General features: G+C 34.6%; 2 protein-coding genes and 1 pseudogene across 3 annotated transcripts; all 3 read left to right on the forward strand.

The window, feature by feature from the left end:
• Positions 1-1,739: 1,739 nt before the first annotated feature.
• Positions 1,740-2,834, forward strand: LOC110422633 (uncharacterized). Its single transcript, XM_021436634.1, has 2 exons — positions 1,740-2,089; positions 2,551-2,834. Exon 1 carries the CDS (start codon positions 1,803-1,805, stop codon positions 2,070-2,072), a length of 270 nt encoding a protein of 89 aa, XP_021292309.1. The 5' UTR covers positions 1,740-1,802; the 3' UTR covers positions 2,073-2,089; positions 2,551-2,834.
• A 1,591-nt stretch (positions 2,835-4,425) lies between these two features.
• On the forward strand, positions 4,426-8,011 carry LOC110422415 (UDP-glycosyltransferase 84B1 pseudogene; annotated as a pseudogene). Its single transcript, XR_016351572.1, has 3 exons — positions 4,426-5,993; positions 6,382-6,404; positions 7,706-8,011. The product of XR_016351572.1 is annotated as a UDP-glycosyltransferase 84B1 pseudogene (transcript).
• Positions 8,012-9,528: 1,517 nt separating this feature from the next.
• On the forward strand, positions 9,529-11,401 carry LOC110414020 (gallate 1-beta-glucosyltransferase 84A24-like). The gene has a single exon (XM_021425080.2). It carries the CDS (start codon positions 9,674-9,676, stop codon positions 11,192-11,194), a length of 1,521 nt encoding a protein of 506 aa, XP_021280755.1. The 5' UTR covers positions 9,529-9,673; the 3' UTR covers positions 11,195-11,401.
• The last annotated feature ends 2,325 nt before the right edge of the window (positions 11,402-13,726 follow it).

The raw sequence follows: 13,726 nt of genomic DNA on the forward strand, positions 1-13,726 counted from the left end.
TTTTGATCACGTATAATTTTTTTCTTATATCTTTTCACGTATGCCTCTTCTCTGTTACCTTCTACTCGAAAATAAATCTTATTATACCTAATTACTTTAAAAATCACATAATAAATTTTCTCTTTTATCATCTTCTATACATCTTTTTACTTATTTGCAAGCTTCCCTATCACAGTAACCCTCTTTGCGAGATCCACGTTGGCACAATCTTCATCACAACCGACCAACGGCCGTGTTCACCAATGGGAGAGAAGTGATCCTCTGCATGTCTGTGGGCAGAAGAACAATCTCCATTCTGATTCTAACTCTGAAAAGCTAGTTGCATTTCAATTTCATAGACTAAATTGTGGCCCCAAACTAGAAAACTGCATGTAAGTTTGAAAGCTTAGTTAAAGTTGTGGGCTACGGAGTAAGGACCAAGGAGCAATGGCCTACTTTCCTTTTCACAAGGAGCCACTAGGTCCACCTTTTGTGCCAACCTTTTCCGCTGATGGGTGATTGAGATCCATCAAATCTAACAGTTTCAGGCTGTTAAAAGAAGAATTTGGAATTGGACTGTAAAAAAGCCAAACATCCAGGAGGGGTGAACAGCTGGAAGAGCAAACATTGTTTTTTGTGGGGTCTTTAAGAGTTTTTCACTAGTGAAGTGGTCCACCACCCGAATCTGCCTATAGGTTCTATTGGCACAATTATTTGGGACGTTTCTTTTTCAACTCAGAAAGTGGGTTTTTAACCGAAAACATTAGTGTGGTTACTGTTGCATATTCCCTTTGATCGTTGGTGGTGAATCAAGGTTAATTTCATTGTTTGAAGGATTTTGGATCTTGATAAACATTCTCAGAACCAAAAGATCTTCGTAACGATCTTTCCCTTTCGCCTTCAGAAATTCTTCTGTAAATATGATTACGGGCATCATCACTGTAAAGCAACGAAGCGGTCGTGATTGAAAGCACCATTTCTTAGTTTTTGGCTATAACTAGAGTCTGCAAAACGAACATGTCTGTAAGTCTACACACACCCGCAAACACCACACCCATGAACAAACTGCTTTTATCAATAACCGGAGAAGTTGGAGGTAATCTTGACACTTGACAGATATTGAAGATTTCTGATTGTGTTAATTAAAACCTTGTTATTTATACCTTTTGTTGGAAGTTCATATGGTCAGGAATGAGCTAGGCTAAAGTGCCTATATTCAAGCAACTCAAAGAGAAGTTAGAAATTTTACTGGTCATAAAATTTGTGGAATTTATTTTTTTGGAATCGATGAAGCCATTCAGTTTCATGATGTTTTCAATGTTTCAATTATATCTTCTCCTGGTTGCACACACCCTGGTGTCACCATGGCCAAAAAAAGCAGAGACCCTGTAAATCTTGCGGCAGAGACTGACAGTTGCCACCTGTGGGATACCGGGGCACGGAATTTGTGCGTAATAATTTGATTTTGAGCCCAACAAAGTCTCATTTTGACTTATTCATTTCTGTCATTGTTGCAGACCAAACTTCTACTTTTGCCTTCAAAAATCTCAAAATCTCATCCCCTGATGAACCTGCCTTCTTGGTTTCCTGGCATTGAACCTAAGAGGCGGCATCTCAACAAATTCAAATTGACACATGATTTTGAACAGGGGATAGTCACACTGCAAAGCCTCCTAGTCAAACATGCCCACCAGTAATATTAAATGACAATTTCATCTTAAATACTACTATAAATAGAACCTCAGAGTCCTACTCTTCTATGCAATCAGTCTTTGTTGAAACTAACATATATCAACGAACATTAACTGGTGAGCAGATTAAACATGGGCAAAAGATTCTTCATTCTCTTTTTTCTTCTTCTTTCTCTCTTGTTGAGTTCTATGCTGTCTGCAACAGAGGCGAGGGCATTGAAGGACTCAAAGTTGCAGTACAGCAAGGCTGGTAAAAAGATTAATGAGGCCACATTGAGAGGGTTGTCTCTTCGTGCTGTGAAGGTTTCAGGGCCAAGCCCGGGTGTGGGACACAGATACAAAAATCTTCAAACTATTGGACTTGAGAACTCTGGTCCTGGCCCTGGTGAGGGACATAAGTAAATCTGTGGCAATAATAGGTGAATGCAATATTGTTTCATTTCTTTTTCTCCTCCTCCATTTTTTCCCTTCCTCTTTCTTAGGTTGTTTAGTCATAAGTACGTGCATATATTTGACGAAAGTGTTGGTGTACGACGTCTGATGATAGTAATTACGTGTTTGAGGAATTAAGGAAAGCAGATTGTCTTAGTTAATTACATTGCATTTTTCTTCTTGAAAAGGCCAAAGTTATTGGCACTAATTGCTCTTCAATGGTGATGATTGTGCTATAATATATATATATGCCCTTGTGGCGAAACCTCTTGTAATATTCATGTGTCTTAATGTATCATTGAACATGTTTACCTCCTTTACTTCTGTTTTCCATAACTAATTCTTGCAACGATTAGTCATCCTGTTTTACAGTAGCTTACCATATGCTGTTGAACAAATCATGGTGCTGCATTATGATCTGTCTAATGGTTTAAATATCTGGTGCCAGCAACTTAGTTCACGCTGCTCTGAGCTTACAAAATGCATATCCTAGGAGTCAGGACCGGGTACCCAGGTGCCACCAGATGCGGCCCTAGTTATAATTTGATCCCGTTAATTAACCTGACATGGGCCAAGATTTCAGTCTGGGAACATTTTGGGCATAGCCCATGGAGCAAGCCGATGGGTGATTTAAATGGGCTAATGCCTGTTAAACTTCAATGACTTCTTTTATCTTGGATTAATTAATGCTCAAAATACTTGAAAAGTCTTTATATTTATGTATTTTATTTAATTTAATTTTTATGCTTAAAATTATAATATTTTAATCTTTTCATTTTAAAAATTGCTTTCAATTTAATCTCTTCTCTTAACGACTTCTAATTTTACCGTTAAAAAGATGACGTTAGCACTAACATCAGCACTAATGTGATACATTTTGATGACATAACACATATACGATGATGTGACATGTCACGTGACACCGATGTGATGGTGTGACACTGTCACGTGACACTACTATGATAACATGGCAATACTAGCATGACACTGAAATGCTGACATGTCAGTATCACGTGGTAGATCTAAAATTTTTAAAAAAAAATTTTTTTGTCATGTTGTTTGGGCTAAATTAAACAAAAATATAACATATAGGGATTAAATTGAATAAAATTGAGATGTAGAAGGACTAAATTTAAAAAATATTTTAAAAAAGTAAATCTTTAAGTAGATAATTAATAAGCCAAATATTTAAGTGTAAAAAATTTATAGTGTTAAAAATATATAAAAATTTTCATACTTGATTATTTGATTCTAGAATATATACATTAATTTATTTTTTTTAACAAAAATTAAGTTTGCATTCTCCTTTCAAAAAAAAAATTTTAAAAAAAATTTACATTTTAAATTCTACTTAAAGATTTACATTTTTTAAATATTTTTTTCAATTTAATCTCTCAGCATTTAAATTTTGTTCAATTTAATACTTATATTATATATTTTTGTTCAATTTAGTCCCTATGACGTAATACAAAAAAGTATTTAAAAAAAATTTTAAATCTACCATGTGGCACTTATATGTTAGCATGTTAATGCCACGTCATTAAAAGGTGCTATGTCAGCATTGATATCACTGCTGATATCATCCTTTTAATGATAAAATTGGATGCCGTTAAAGAGAAGTACTAAATTGAAATAATTTCTAAAATTAAAATATTAGAATGTTACGATTTTGAATACAAGAATTAAATTAAATAAAATGTATAGATACAGAGAATTTTTTAAGTATTTTGTCCATTAATTAATGTATATCCCCTTATATCCAATTAAAAATTCTGGGTCCTAATTTGGTTTTTCTAAAACGAATCTACAAGTACAACAGCCGGACATGGTACCTGCAGTGTCATGCATGTCATGTACAACATAAGTACAATATTCAATTAGAAACTGTTTGCTCCTCTCCTAATTTTATAAGAGAGGTCGATGCTCTCATTGGTAGTGAACAGGAAGCTTCGGCAGCAATTGACTCGACTTTTTCTTTTCTTTTCTTAATTTAATGTTTAATTGATTTTATTTTTAATTAATTAAACACCTTCAAACTTAAAAACTCACACCCGAATATTTGACTAATTAACTGATACATTATTCATACTTAAATAGTAAGATTTAAATTTTTTTTTTCCAATTATAAAAAAAACGCTTAAGAACTTAAATAAGGATTCACTTAGTCAATGTCTTTGGTTTACAAAGTTCAAATATTGTCTATCAACTTATAAAATCAAATAAAAACTAAAATAAAAGTGAAATTAAAAAGGTGCTTGAGCAAAAAAAGAATTGTAACTGCCTTTTTTTTTTGACAACCAATAGCTTGTATCCTATTCTTAGATTCTACAAGTTCAACCGCTCCTTGCCTTGGAGGCTAGAGCCTTATCTTTTTCTCTCGCTAGAGCCTGATTGGCGTGTGTATCTATCCATCCATGGCGTTTAAGGAAGGTAGCAAACAAGAAACCCATGTACTCATGGTGACATTATCATCGCAGGGTCACATTAACCCCATGCTCAGGCTAGGCAAACGCCTGGTTGAAAAAGGCCTTCATGTCACGCTTGCCACGACCGAGTTCGGCGGCCAGCGAATGCTTAAAGCCTCCGCTATCAGCAGCACCACCGGCATCAACTTCATCTCCGGAATTCGACTTCTCTTTTTCCCCGACGGATTTCGCCTAGACTATGACCGCTCCAACAACTTAGACCACTACATGGAATACCTAGCCAAAATTGGACCAGTTAAGCTCTCGAACCTTATTAAAGAATATTACCACGACACCGACAAGAAACTCTCTTGCATCATTAGCAATCCGTTTGTTTCATGGGTTGTCGACGCAGCCTTGGAAAATAGAGTCCCTTGTGCCATGCTTTGGATCCAACCTTGTTCACTCTATGCTATTTACTACAGCTTTTACAATAAGCTAAATCCATTTCCTACCTTAACAAACCCTGACATGGGTCTCGAATTGCCAGGTTTGCCTTTGTTGCACAGCCACGACTTGCCTTCGTTTGTTCTGCCAACAAACCCATTTCGTAGTTTCCCTCGGTTATTGTCCGATATGTTTCAAAACATGAAGAGGCACAAATGGGTGTTGGCTAATTCATTCTTCGAGCTAGAGAAAGAAGTCATTGATTCTATGGCTGAGCTTTGTCCAATACGACCAGTTGGTCCATTGGTGCCTCCTTCGCTGCTTGGTGAAGACCAGAGTCTTGATGCTGGTATCGAGATGTGGAAACCAGACGAAACCTCCTTAGAGTGGCTAAACAATCAACAACCTGCTTCAGTTTTATACGTATCATTTGGTAGCATAATAGCCTTGCCAGTCAAACTAATGGAAGCAATAGCAACTGCGCTCAAGAACACCAACCATCCATTTTTGTGGGTGGTGAAGCGACCAGAATTCCCATCAGCTGATGGTGCAGGCGAGCTACCCATAGGGTTCGAAGAAGAAACCAAAAATCAAGGGCTTATCGTCCCATGGAGTCCACAAACAAAAGTTTTAGCCCACCCATCAATCGCATGTTTTATGACACACTGCGGATGGAATTCCATGTTAGAAACGTTGGCAGCAGGCGTGCCAGTGATTGCATATCCTCAGTGGACTGACCAGCCAACAAATGCCAAGCTTATTGTCGATGGTCTCAAGGTTGGTCTTAGACTCCAACCTGGCGCTGATGGACTTATCAGCAATAAAGACGTGGAGGACTGTATAAAGCAAATTCTTAGAGGACCAAAATCTGAAGAGTTCCAGAAAAATGCTGCAGTATTGAAGCAGGCAGCCCGTGAGGCAATGGCGACCGGGGGCTCCTCAGATCGGAATATAGAGTTGCTCGTGAATGAGATTGTTGGGAGTTCTTGAACTAGGGTGGTCTCTCGGAGGTGATTATGATGTTTCACGAAGAAGAGAGGTGCGTGCTGTTTCAATTTGATTGTTCTGGTTCGATATTATAATGTTGCATTAATTAATTATTGTAGGACACAAGATAATGATATTGTGTCATTGTATATATTAATTGTAGAGAAAATTATAAGAAATAACTCTCCTTGATAAGAACATTTTAAAAATAATTATTAAAATTAACAAAATAAATTTAATTGTTTTAATCATATTTAGTTATGATTTGATAAAAATATCTTTAAAATTATTTCAAATTAAACTATTTTTCACAATTTCTCTCCATCTGTATTTTTATTTTCTCTCTCATCATCTATCTTTCTTTAATTCTATTGATTTCTCTCTTCAGTATTAGTTTACTATGCTCCTGATTTCTTTCTTCTGCACTTTTAATATGCCAGGTGATGGTTTTGATGTGCATAAGGTGAGTGGTTATTTAAAAATTTTAATTTTTAGGTATTTTGGATGAAATTAAAATGATAGAAATGATTATAACTGTGTGAAACGATTTTTAATTGAGTCAATTTGGGACCTAAATACCAATAAAACTCAAGAATTTGAAGTTTATAAACTAAGAGTTTCAAAGGAATTTTTTTTTATTTTTAGTCAATATAGGTATTTTAAATAAAAAAATTTGTGTTTTAGTTTCATGTTAGAAACATTTTAATCGGTGTCAAATTGTTAAAAAAAAGAAATGAAGAGAATTGAGAGGATTTGAAGTTTTAGTTCAGAAATACAACATTTTAAACATTAAAGTGAAACAAAATTATTTTTTTAACAAGGCGTGTAATAATAATAATTTTTTCAATATGGCATTTAACAATAACATTTTTTCAACATGACTATAACATGTTTTATATATAACATGTAACAAGAAATTTTTTTTTTAACATAGCGTGTAATAACTTTTTTTAACTATGACATATAACATATTTTTGTACATGACGTATAACAATAATTTTTTTTTCAACATGGTGTGTAACAACTTTTTTTAACTATGGCGTATAACTTATTTTGTACATGACGTGTAATAATAACATTTCTTCAACATGGTGTGTAACATGTATAATGACTTGTAATGTCATTACGGGTAATTTTGTCCAACTTGATTAAAAACAATCAAAATATTAAAAATTTTGAGAGATCACAACCCCAATAAATATACTATCTTCTACCATTCATTAAAAATTTTTTTTGGAAGGCCAAGACCCCTCATCACTTAACTATCTTCCTGATAAAGTTATTATTTCAATAATTACTTTATGAAAAGATAATTATTTATTCATAAGATATAATTTTTGAATTCTAGTATGAAAAAATAACTTTTTTATATCTAAATTTTTGAGATGTGATGTTTTTTAATTATCTCATTTGAGTTAAAATATAAAAAAATAACTTTTGATATTTAAATTTTTGAAGTGTGGTGCTTTTCAATTGTTTTTTAATTTTTGGATTAAAAATATTTTTTTTAACATATCATTTTACATAAAAGATATAACTATTTATATAAAAATCTTATCTAAATTTCAATAGCCAAACTATCTTACGCTATGGGACTTATTTTTTTATTTTAAAAATACACCAATAATATGTTTGATAAATTAATAAGTTAATTTTTACATTAAAAAACTTTTATTTATTTTTTGAGCATAATAAAAAAACCCTTTGTGGGAAATCATAATTATTTGATTGGTACTGGTAGTTTGAAAACTTTTACTCTGACAGAGAAACAGGTTGTCCGGAAAGAGACGGATGCATGACCGCAAAAAAAAAAGAGACGGACGGAAAGGGCCAGCACAAACTAAACATCAGCAAGCAAGCGCCAGAAGGACTGGAAAGCAAATAAGAAAACGAAATCCAAAATCATGACAATCACACCCAAATTCTTTAATTGGCAAAGAGATCAGTGTACTGTTTTGATTGCCCTTTCAATTCTCAACAGACAAGATGTAATTGATGGCTTGTAACGTCGTATGCAATTAATGGGCCCTAAAAGTTTTGATTATTTGCACGTTGTTGCCTGGCCCATGCTTCCAGTTAGTGTGACTTAGATACGAAGATGTAGAGACTTTTTTGGATGTATTATATTTATATATATGTACTAAGCCGTTAATGTGTTTAAAATATTTTCCAAACCGTTCAGCAATACTCAGATTCCAGCAGTAGAAAATAAAACGATCGCTCTCGACCTGCCCCATAGCCTCAAGGGAGGAAATTTGATCAGTTATGAAAGCTTGAAAGCATGAAAAAGTGTCGTTTCTGTGAAGAATTTCGCCAACACTACTGACTATTTATATACGCTTGGCTAACGGTTGAATTGTCTTCTATATGTTTACCTTGAAGTTAATTGCTTGCAAAGAAAAAGACACAAATATATATGTATTCAGGATGGACCACAGAATGCAAAGGAGTCCACAACATCAACCATCTACACCACAGAAATTCATAAATATTTTTGTTTGCTTGCCATTGATTGCTCACCACTCTTTCTATATACTTTTTTCATTTTGACTTAAAATAATATATTTTTAAAATGTATTATTAAAAATATATTTAATAATATTTTTTAGAATATTGTTTAGATATAATTTTACTATATAAATTTTTAAATGTATTATGAATAAAATATAATAATAAAAACTACAAATATTATTAAAAATTGTATTTTTATATTACTATTAAATATACAAAAATAAAATTAAAAAATTTAAATAATTACTTATTTTAAAATTTTATTATAAAAAAATGTATCACTTAAAAGAAATACGATTAAAACTCAAGTTTTTTTAAGGATTCTTTCTGTCTTTCTTTTGAGAATTGATTGTGTACGACTCTTGTTAATATATGAAGTTGGAAACTCCAAATACCCTTTTTGTAGTCACAACCGATGAGGCTGTGTTCATTTAATGCGTGAGCGAGCTTTTGGACCACATATTGTGTCGATTCCTGCCGGCCTGTGGGGATTTGGTTTTTGTGGCCTAGCTGATTAGGTTGAGGCTCTGCGTCGAGGTTTCTGGGAAAAGTTATTTTTCTTTTATTGTGATTAACATTGTTCCTTGTAAATCATGGAAGGAAGGAAAAATACAAAGGATATACGTACGCGGGTGGTCGTAATTTCCTTATTAATATTTTTTCGCCTAATTTATTTAATGCATACACGAAATGGACCTTTGAATCTGGCTGCAATCGATCTGTTTCGTTCTCAGTTGCTTTCTCGAGTATGGGAGTCTCAAGTCATTGCGTTCGTCATGAGCCAATATACCTAAAATGGATAGCTGATGGCGTTCCTTGTAAAAAAAAAAAAACAGAAGGGCTTCCCGTTGTTAATTGTTAACAGAATATCTGTAAAGTATGAAAGTATGAATGGCTAAATTGCAATTAATTGCATGAGCCTGATAGATTTTATTACATCGAAGCTGACACAACCATTTTCGTCAGTTAATGATCTTCGAATTCAAGCTCAATTTCTTTATCTCAGTATTTGGTTTCTTTACGACTCTAAACCAAATTGTCAGTTTTGGACTGAGCAAGTTGTGCTGACCAACACTTAAATAATTGCCCGTTTGCACAAAAAATGATACATGTACTGTCACTTTTTTCTCCTTGGTACTCAACTCGGGTACTGTCTCTCTTTACTTTGAATTAATCTTACTCCTCTACCTTCTCCTGTGAGCAAAACCCACTAGAGGTACAATGATATCTGAGCCTCTTGTTCATGTCCTTCTTGTTTCTTTTCCTGGCCAAGGCCATGTCAATCCTCTTCTTAGACTTGGCAAGCGCCTTGCTTCAAAGGGCTTGCTTGTCACGTTGTCTACGCCCGAAAGCTTTGGAAAACAGATGACGAAAGCCAACAACATGATCACGGACGAGCCAACCCCAGTTGGTGATGGCTTTATCCGGTTTGAATTCTTCCAGGATGGCTGGGACGAGGATGATCCAAGACGAGCAGACCTTGACCAATACATGGCTCAACTGGCGCTAGTGGCCAGAGATGAGATTCCTAGCATGATCAAGAAATACGCAGAGCAAAACCGCCCTGTGTCTTGCTTCATCAACAACCCCTTCATTCCTTGGGCATCTGATGTTGCTGAAAGCCTCGGCATTCCTTCTGCAATGCTTTGGGTGCAATCTTGTGCTTGTTTTGCCGCATACTACCATTACCATCATGGGTTAGCGCCGTTTCCTAGTGAAAGTGATCCTGAAATGGACGTTCAGTTGCCCGCCATGCCACTTCTCAAGTACGATGAAGTTCCTAGTTTCTTGCATCCTTCAACTCCTTACTCTTTCTTGAGGAGGGCCATTCTTGGTCAGTTTAAGAACCTTAATAAGCCTTTTTGTGTAATGATGGACACTTTCCAGGGACTCGAGCCTGAAATCATTGAATACATGTCTAAGTTTTGCCCTATACAGCCTGTTGGCCCGCTGTTCAAGAACCCTGAAGTATCAAACAGCACAGTTCGTTGTGACATCATCAAAGCCGATGACTGCATCGAGTGGCTCGACTCAAAACGAGCCTCATCAGTGATATACATCTCGTTTGGTTCTATTGTTTTCTTGAAACAGGAACAAGTGGATGAAATAGCTCATGCGCTGTTAAACACTGGTCTCTCATTCTTGTGGGTCATGAAACCGCCGCCTAAAAACCTTGGCCTTCCAACCCACACTTTGCCTGAAGGCTTCTTGGAGAAAGTAGGTGATAAGGGCAAGATTGTGCAATGGAGTCCACAAGAGAAGGTGCTAACTCACCCCTCGGTTTCCTGCTTTGTGTCGCATTGCGGCTGGAACTCAACGATGGAGGCACTCTCATCTGGTGTGCCGATTATTGCGTTCCCTCAATGGGGTGATCAGGTGACCAATACTGTTTTCTTGGTTGATGTGTTCAAGACCGGTGTGAGAATGTGCCGTGGAGCAGCAGAAAACAGGATAATTCGAAGGGAAGAGGTGGAGAAATGCTTGCTGGAAGTGACGCAGGGGACAAAGGCGGCAGAGATGAAGGAGAACGCCTTGAAGTGGAAGGCAGCAGCGGAGGAAGCCGTGGCGGATGGCGGTTCCTCTGATAGGAACATACAAGCCTTCATTGATGAGGTAAAACGGAGAAGCACGACAATTCACACCAACACTGATGCAGCTGCTAAGAACTTTGTCAACGGGTCTACTTCTGGAGAACGGACTGCGAAGCCAGGCAATGGGAAGTTAGGATTGGTGGAGTTATGATTACGATGGACACGTGACATGAAAGGATTGGATGTCTCTAGATGATGTTCATTTGGTTTTACCGAATTAGAAAAGCATTTATTAGGACCTTATTATGTACGTGTTTTCAACCTTTTCTTTTTGTTCGTTCACTTGCAAGACGAAACATTGGGCACTCTTGCTGTAATTTGCTATCCGAACGACCTAGTGTATCTCCTTAATTAATCATGATCATGTGCTAGCTAGCTGAATTCGCAACTGCTTAATTAGTTTATCCTGGTCCTCAATTGGCTTTCTTCAGCCTAATTAAGTGTTTATATGTAGAAAGGGGTACAGTTTCTGCACTGGATGGTGAGTAGCACTTGGGTTGGCAAATTTGTACAACAACCTAATTTTGTTTGGGTTTGCTGCCTTGAGTATTTACTTTATGTTACTAACCCTATAAATCATAATCTTTTTTAGGTCACACTAGCTTAATTTGTACCTCTCTGGGCATATTAGTACAAAATTATAGGACATTGGCTCGGTTTGCTTAGCTTGAATTTTATCGGACGAGCACAACAAGGATTGTGCTTATTCACTGTGAAAGTAATAATTCTTTCATTTGCTATTGGAATGACAGTCCATGTTAATATTTTTTAACCTTGTTGGCAAATTTCTCCTTTACCTAAGACGAAAGAGATTCGAAAGAAGTTATCAATTTAACAAGAACCCAGACGGGGTAAACCTTACGTAAGTGTTGCATCATTAGGGAATTACTTTGCTCTTCTTTCATTCCTCAAAAGCAGGTGAGTATGGTTTTAATTTCAGTTGGCACTCTTTACTTTCCATTCTTGTGCTAAATAGATTTGCTATTGGCTATTGAGAAATTTCAAATTTAGTTATACGGGCACCAAAACTCAGCATATTCATCTGCTACAAAGCAATATTGTAACAAAACATCAATAGAGATTCATCAATTATTGCATTAAAATCTATCTATTATTGCCTAATACCTCCCCTTAGAGATATATGCTCACAAATAGTATTACTCAAATAAAAGTTAATATCGAATTTTTAATTAAATTTATCTTCTCATCCATCAAGATACAAATTAATATAAAAAAACAAAAAACTCTCAACAACACAATCAAAACAGATTTACTTTATCTCAAGGGTTAAGAAGAATAAGTTCGCCTTTGTCTAAAGAATTTGACAACTTACTCCAACAAACCATTTGGTAAGTAGTCTTTTTCTCCATTTTTGGAAAGAACTAAAAAATATCATTGCAAATTGGACCAAGAGAGGACAGTCACATGTTACATGACCAAAACCACAATTGACAAAATGTAAAAGGTTGTGGTAAGTCGTTCTTATATATATTAAAATTGAAAATTTTTAGTTGAATTTAAACTATTTTAGTTGATAAATTAAATACTGTTATTATAAGTCATATGAGATTCATTTAAATTTAACAGTTATAATAATAATACTAACTCATATAAAGTAGTTTTATATTTACTCGTTAATTGTTTCTTCACTTATTAAATTTTGTTGCAGGAAGGAGCAAATGAGTTGGGAAAAAAGGAATTTTCGTTCTAAATTAACTAAAATAGTGAATATTTTATGGCCCACGTAATAAAATTAATCTCTATTAGTTAATCATAGGAAGTTTGAAACAACAAAAAATTGTTAGACAAGATAGTGGTCTACCTGATTTCAAACCAAGAATAACAAAACTGAAGAAACAAAAAATTTGATATAGTATCTAGGAGTCTTGTCATTTAGCTAAAAAACCCAACACGCTCCAGTCCCAAACTCTTTAAAACAGTGTGAGGTATTCGGTTTTAGGTATATTGAGTAATATGGAATTTACAATGCATAACTACGATCTTAATTTAGATAAGAATATAATTTTATATATATGTTAAAATAGTTTTTATTTGATGCACTATCAGTCTATAGTTTCTATACATTGTTACTTCATCAAAATGTGTGAGATAAAATTAAAAAATTTTAACGACTTAAAATTAAATATTAAAAAATTTATAATAACTAATTAAACAAAAAATAATTTTTTTTTTACTTTTTTAAGAACCATTTTGGTGAACCAATAGTGGAGTTGGAGAGAGATAAAAAAAAGGAAAACAAAAAAAAAAGAACTTTGAAAGATAGAAAAGAGAAAATATGTTATTTATTGTTTAATTAATTTTTATAAATTTTTTAATATTTAATTTTAAATTTTAAAAATGGTTTATTTTACTTTATTAATGAGATGAAACATTTTGGTGAACTTACAATATATAGTCAATACATCAAATATAAATCTATGTTAAAAATATGGTAAAATTTTTTTTAATCTAAACTACCTCGCATGCTTACTATTTTTGACAGAAGGCTTCTTTTGCTTTATAATGATTTTGGGGAAATTGAAACGTAGGTCAAAGGTATGAAGGGGAAGGAAAAAGAAAACGGATCCGTTTGCTTTATAATGATTTTGGGTATAAATTGAAACCTAGGTCAAAGGGGAAGGAAAAAGAAAAATTCCGTTGCCGGGAATCGAACCCGGGTCTC

This window comes from Theobroma umbraticum, unplaced genomic scaffold, assembly GCF_002168275.2.
Source record: "Theobroma umbraticum cultivar Fairchild unplaced genomic scaffold, ASM216827v3 scaffold_30.0, whole genome shotgun sequence".
Lineage (NCBI taxonomy): Eukaryota > Viridiplantae > Streptophyta > Magnoliopsida > Malvales > Malvaceae > Theobroma > Theobroma umbraticum.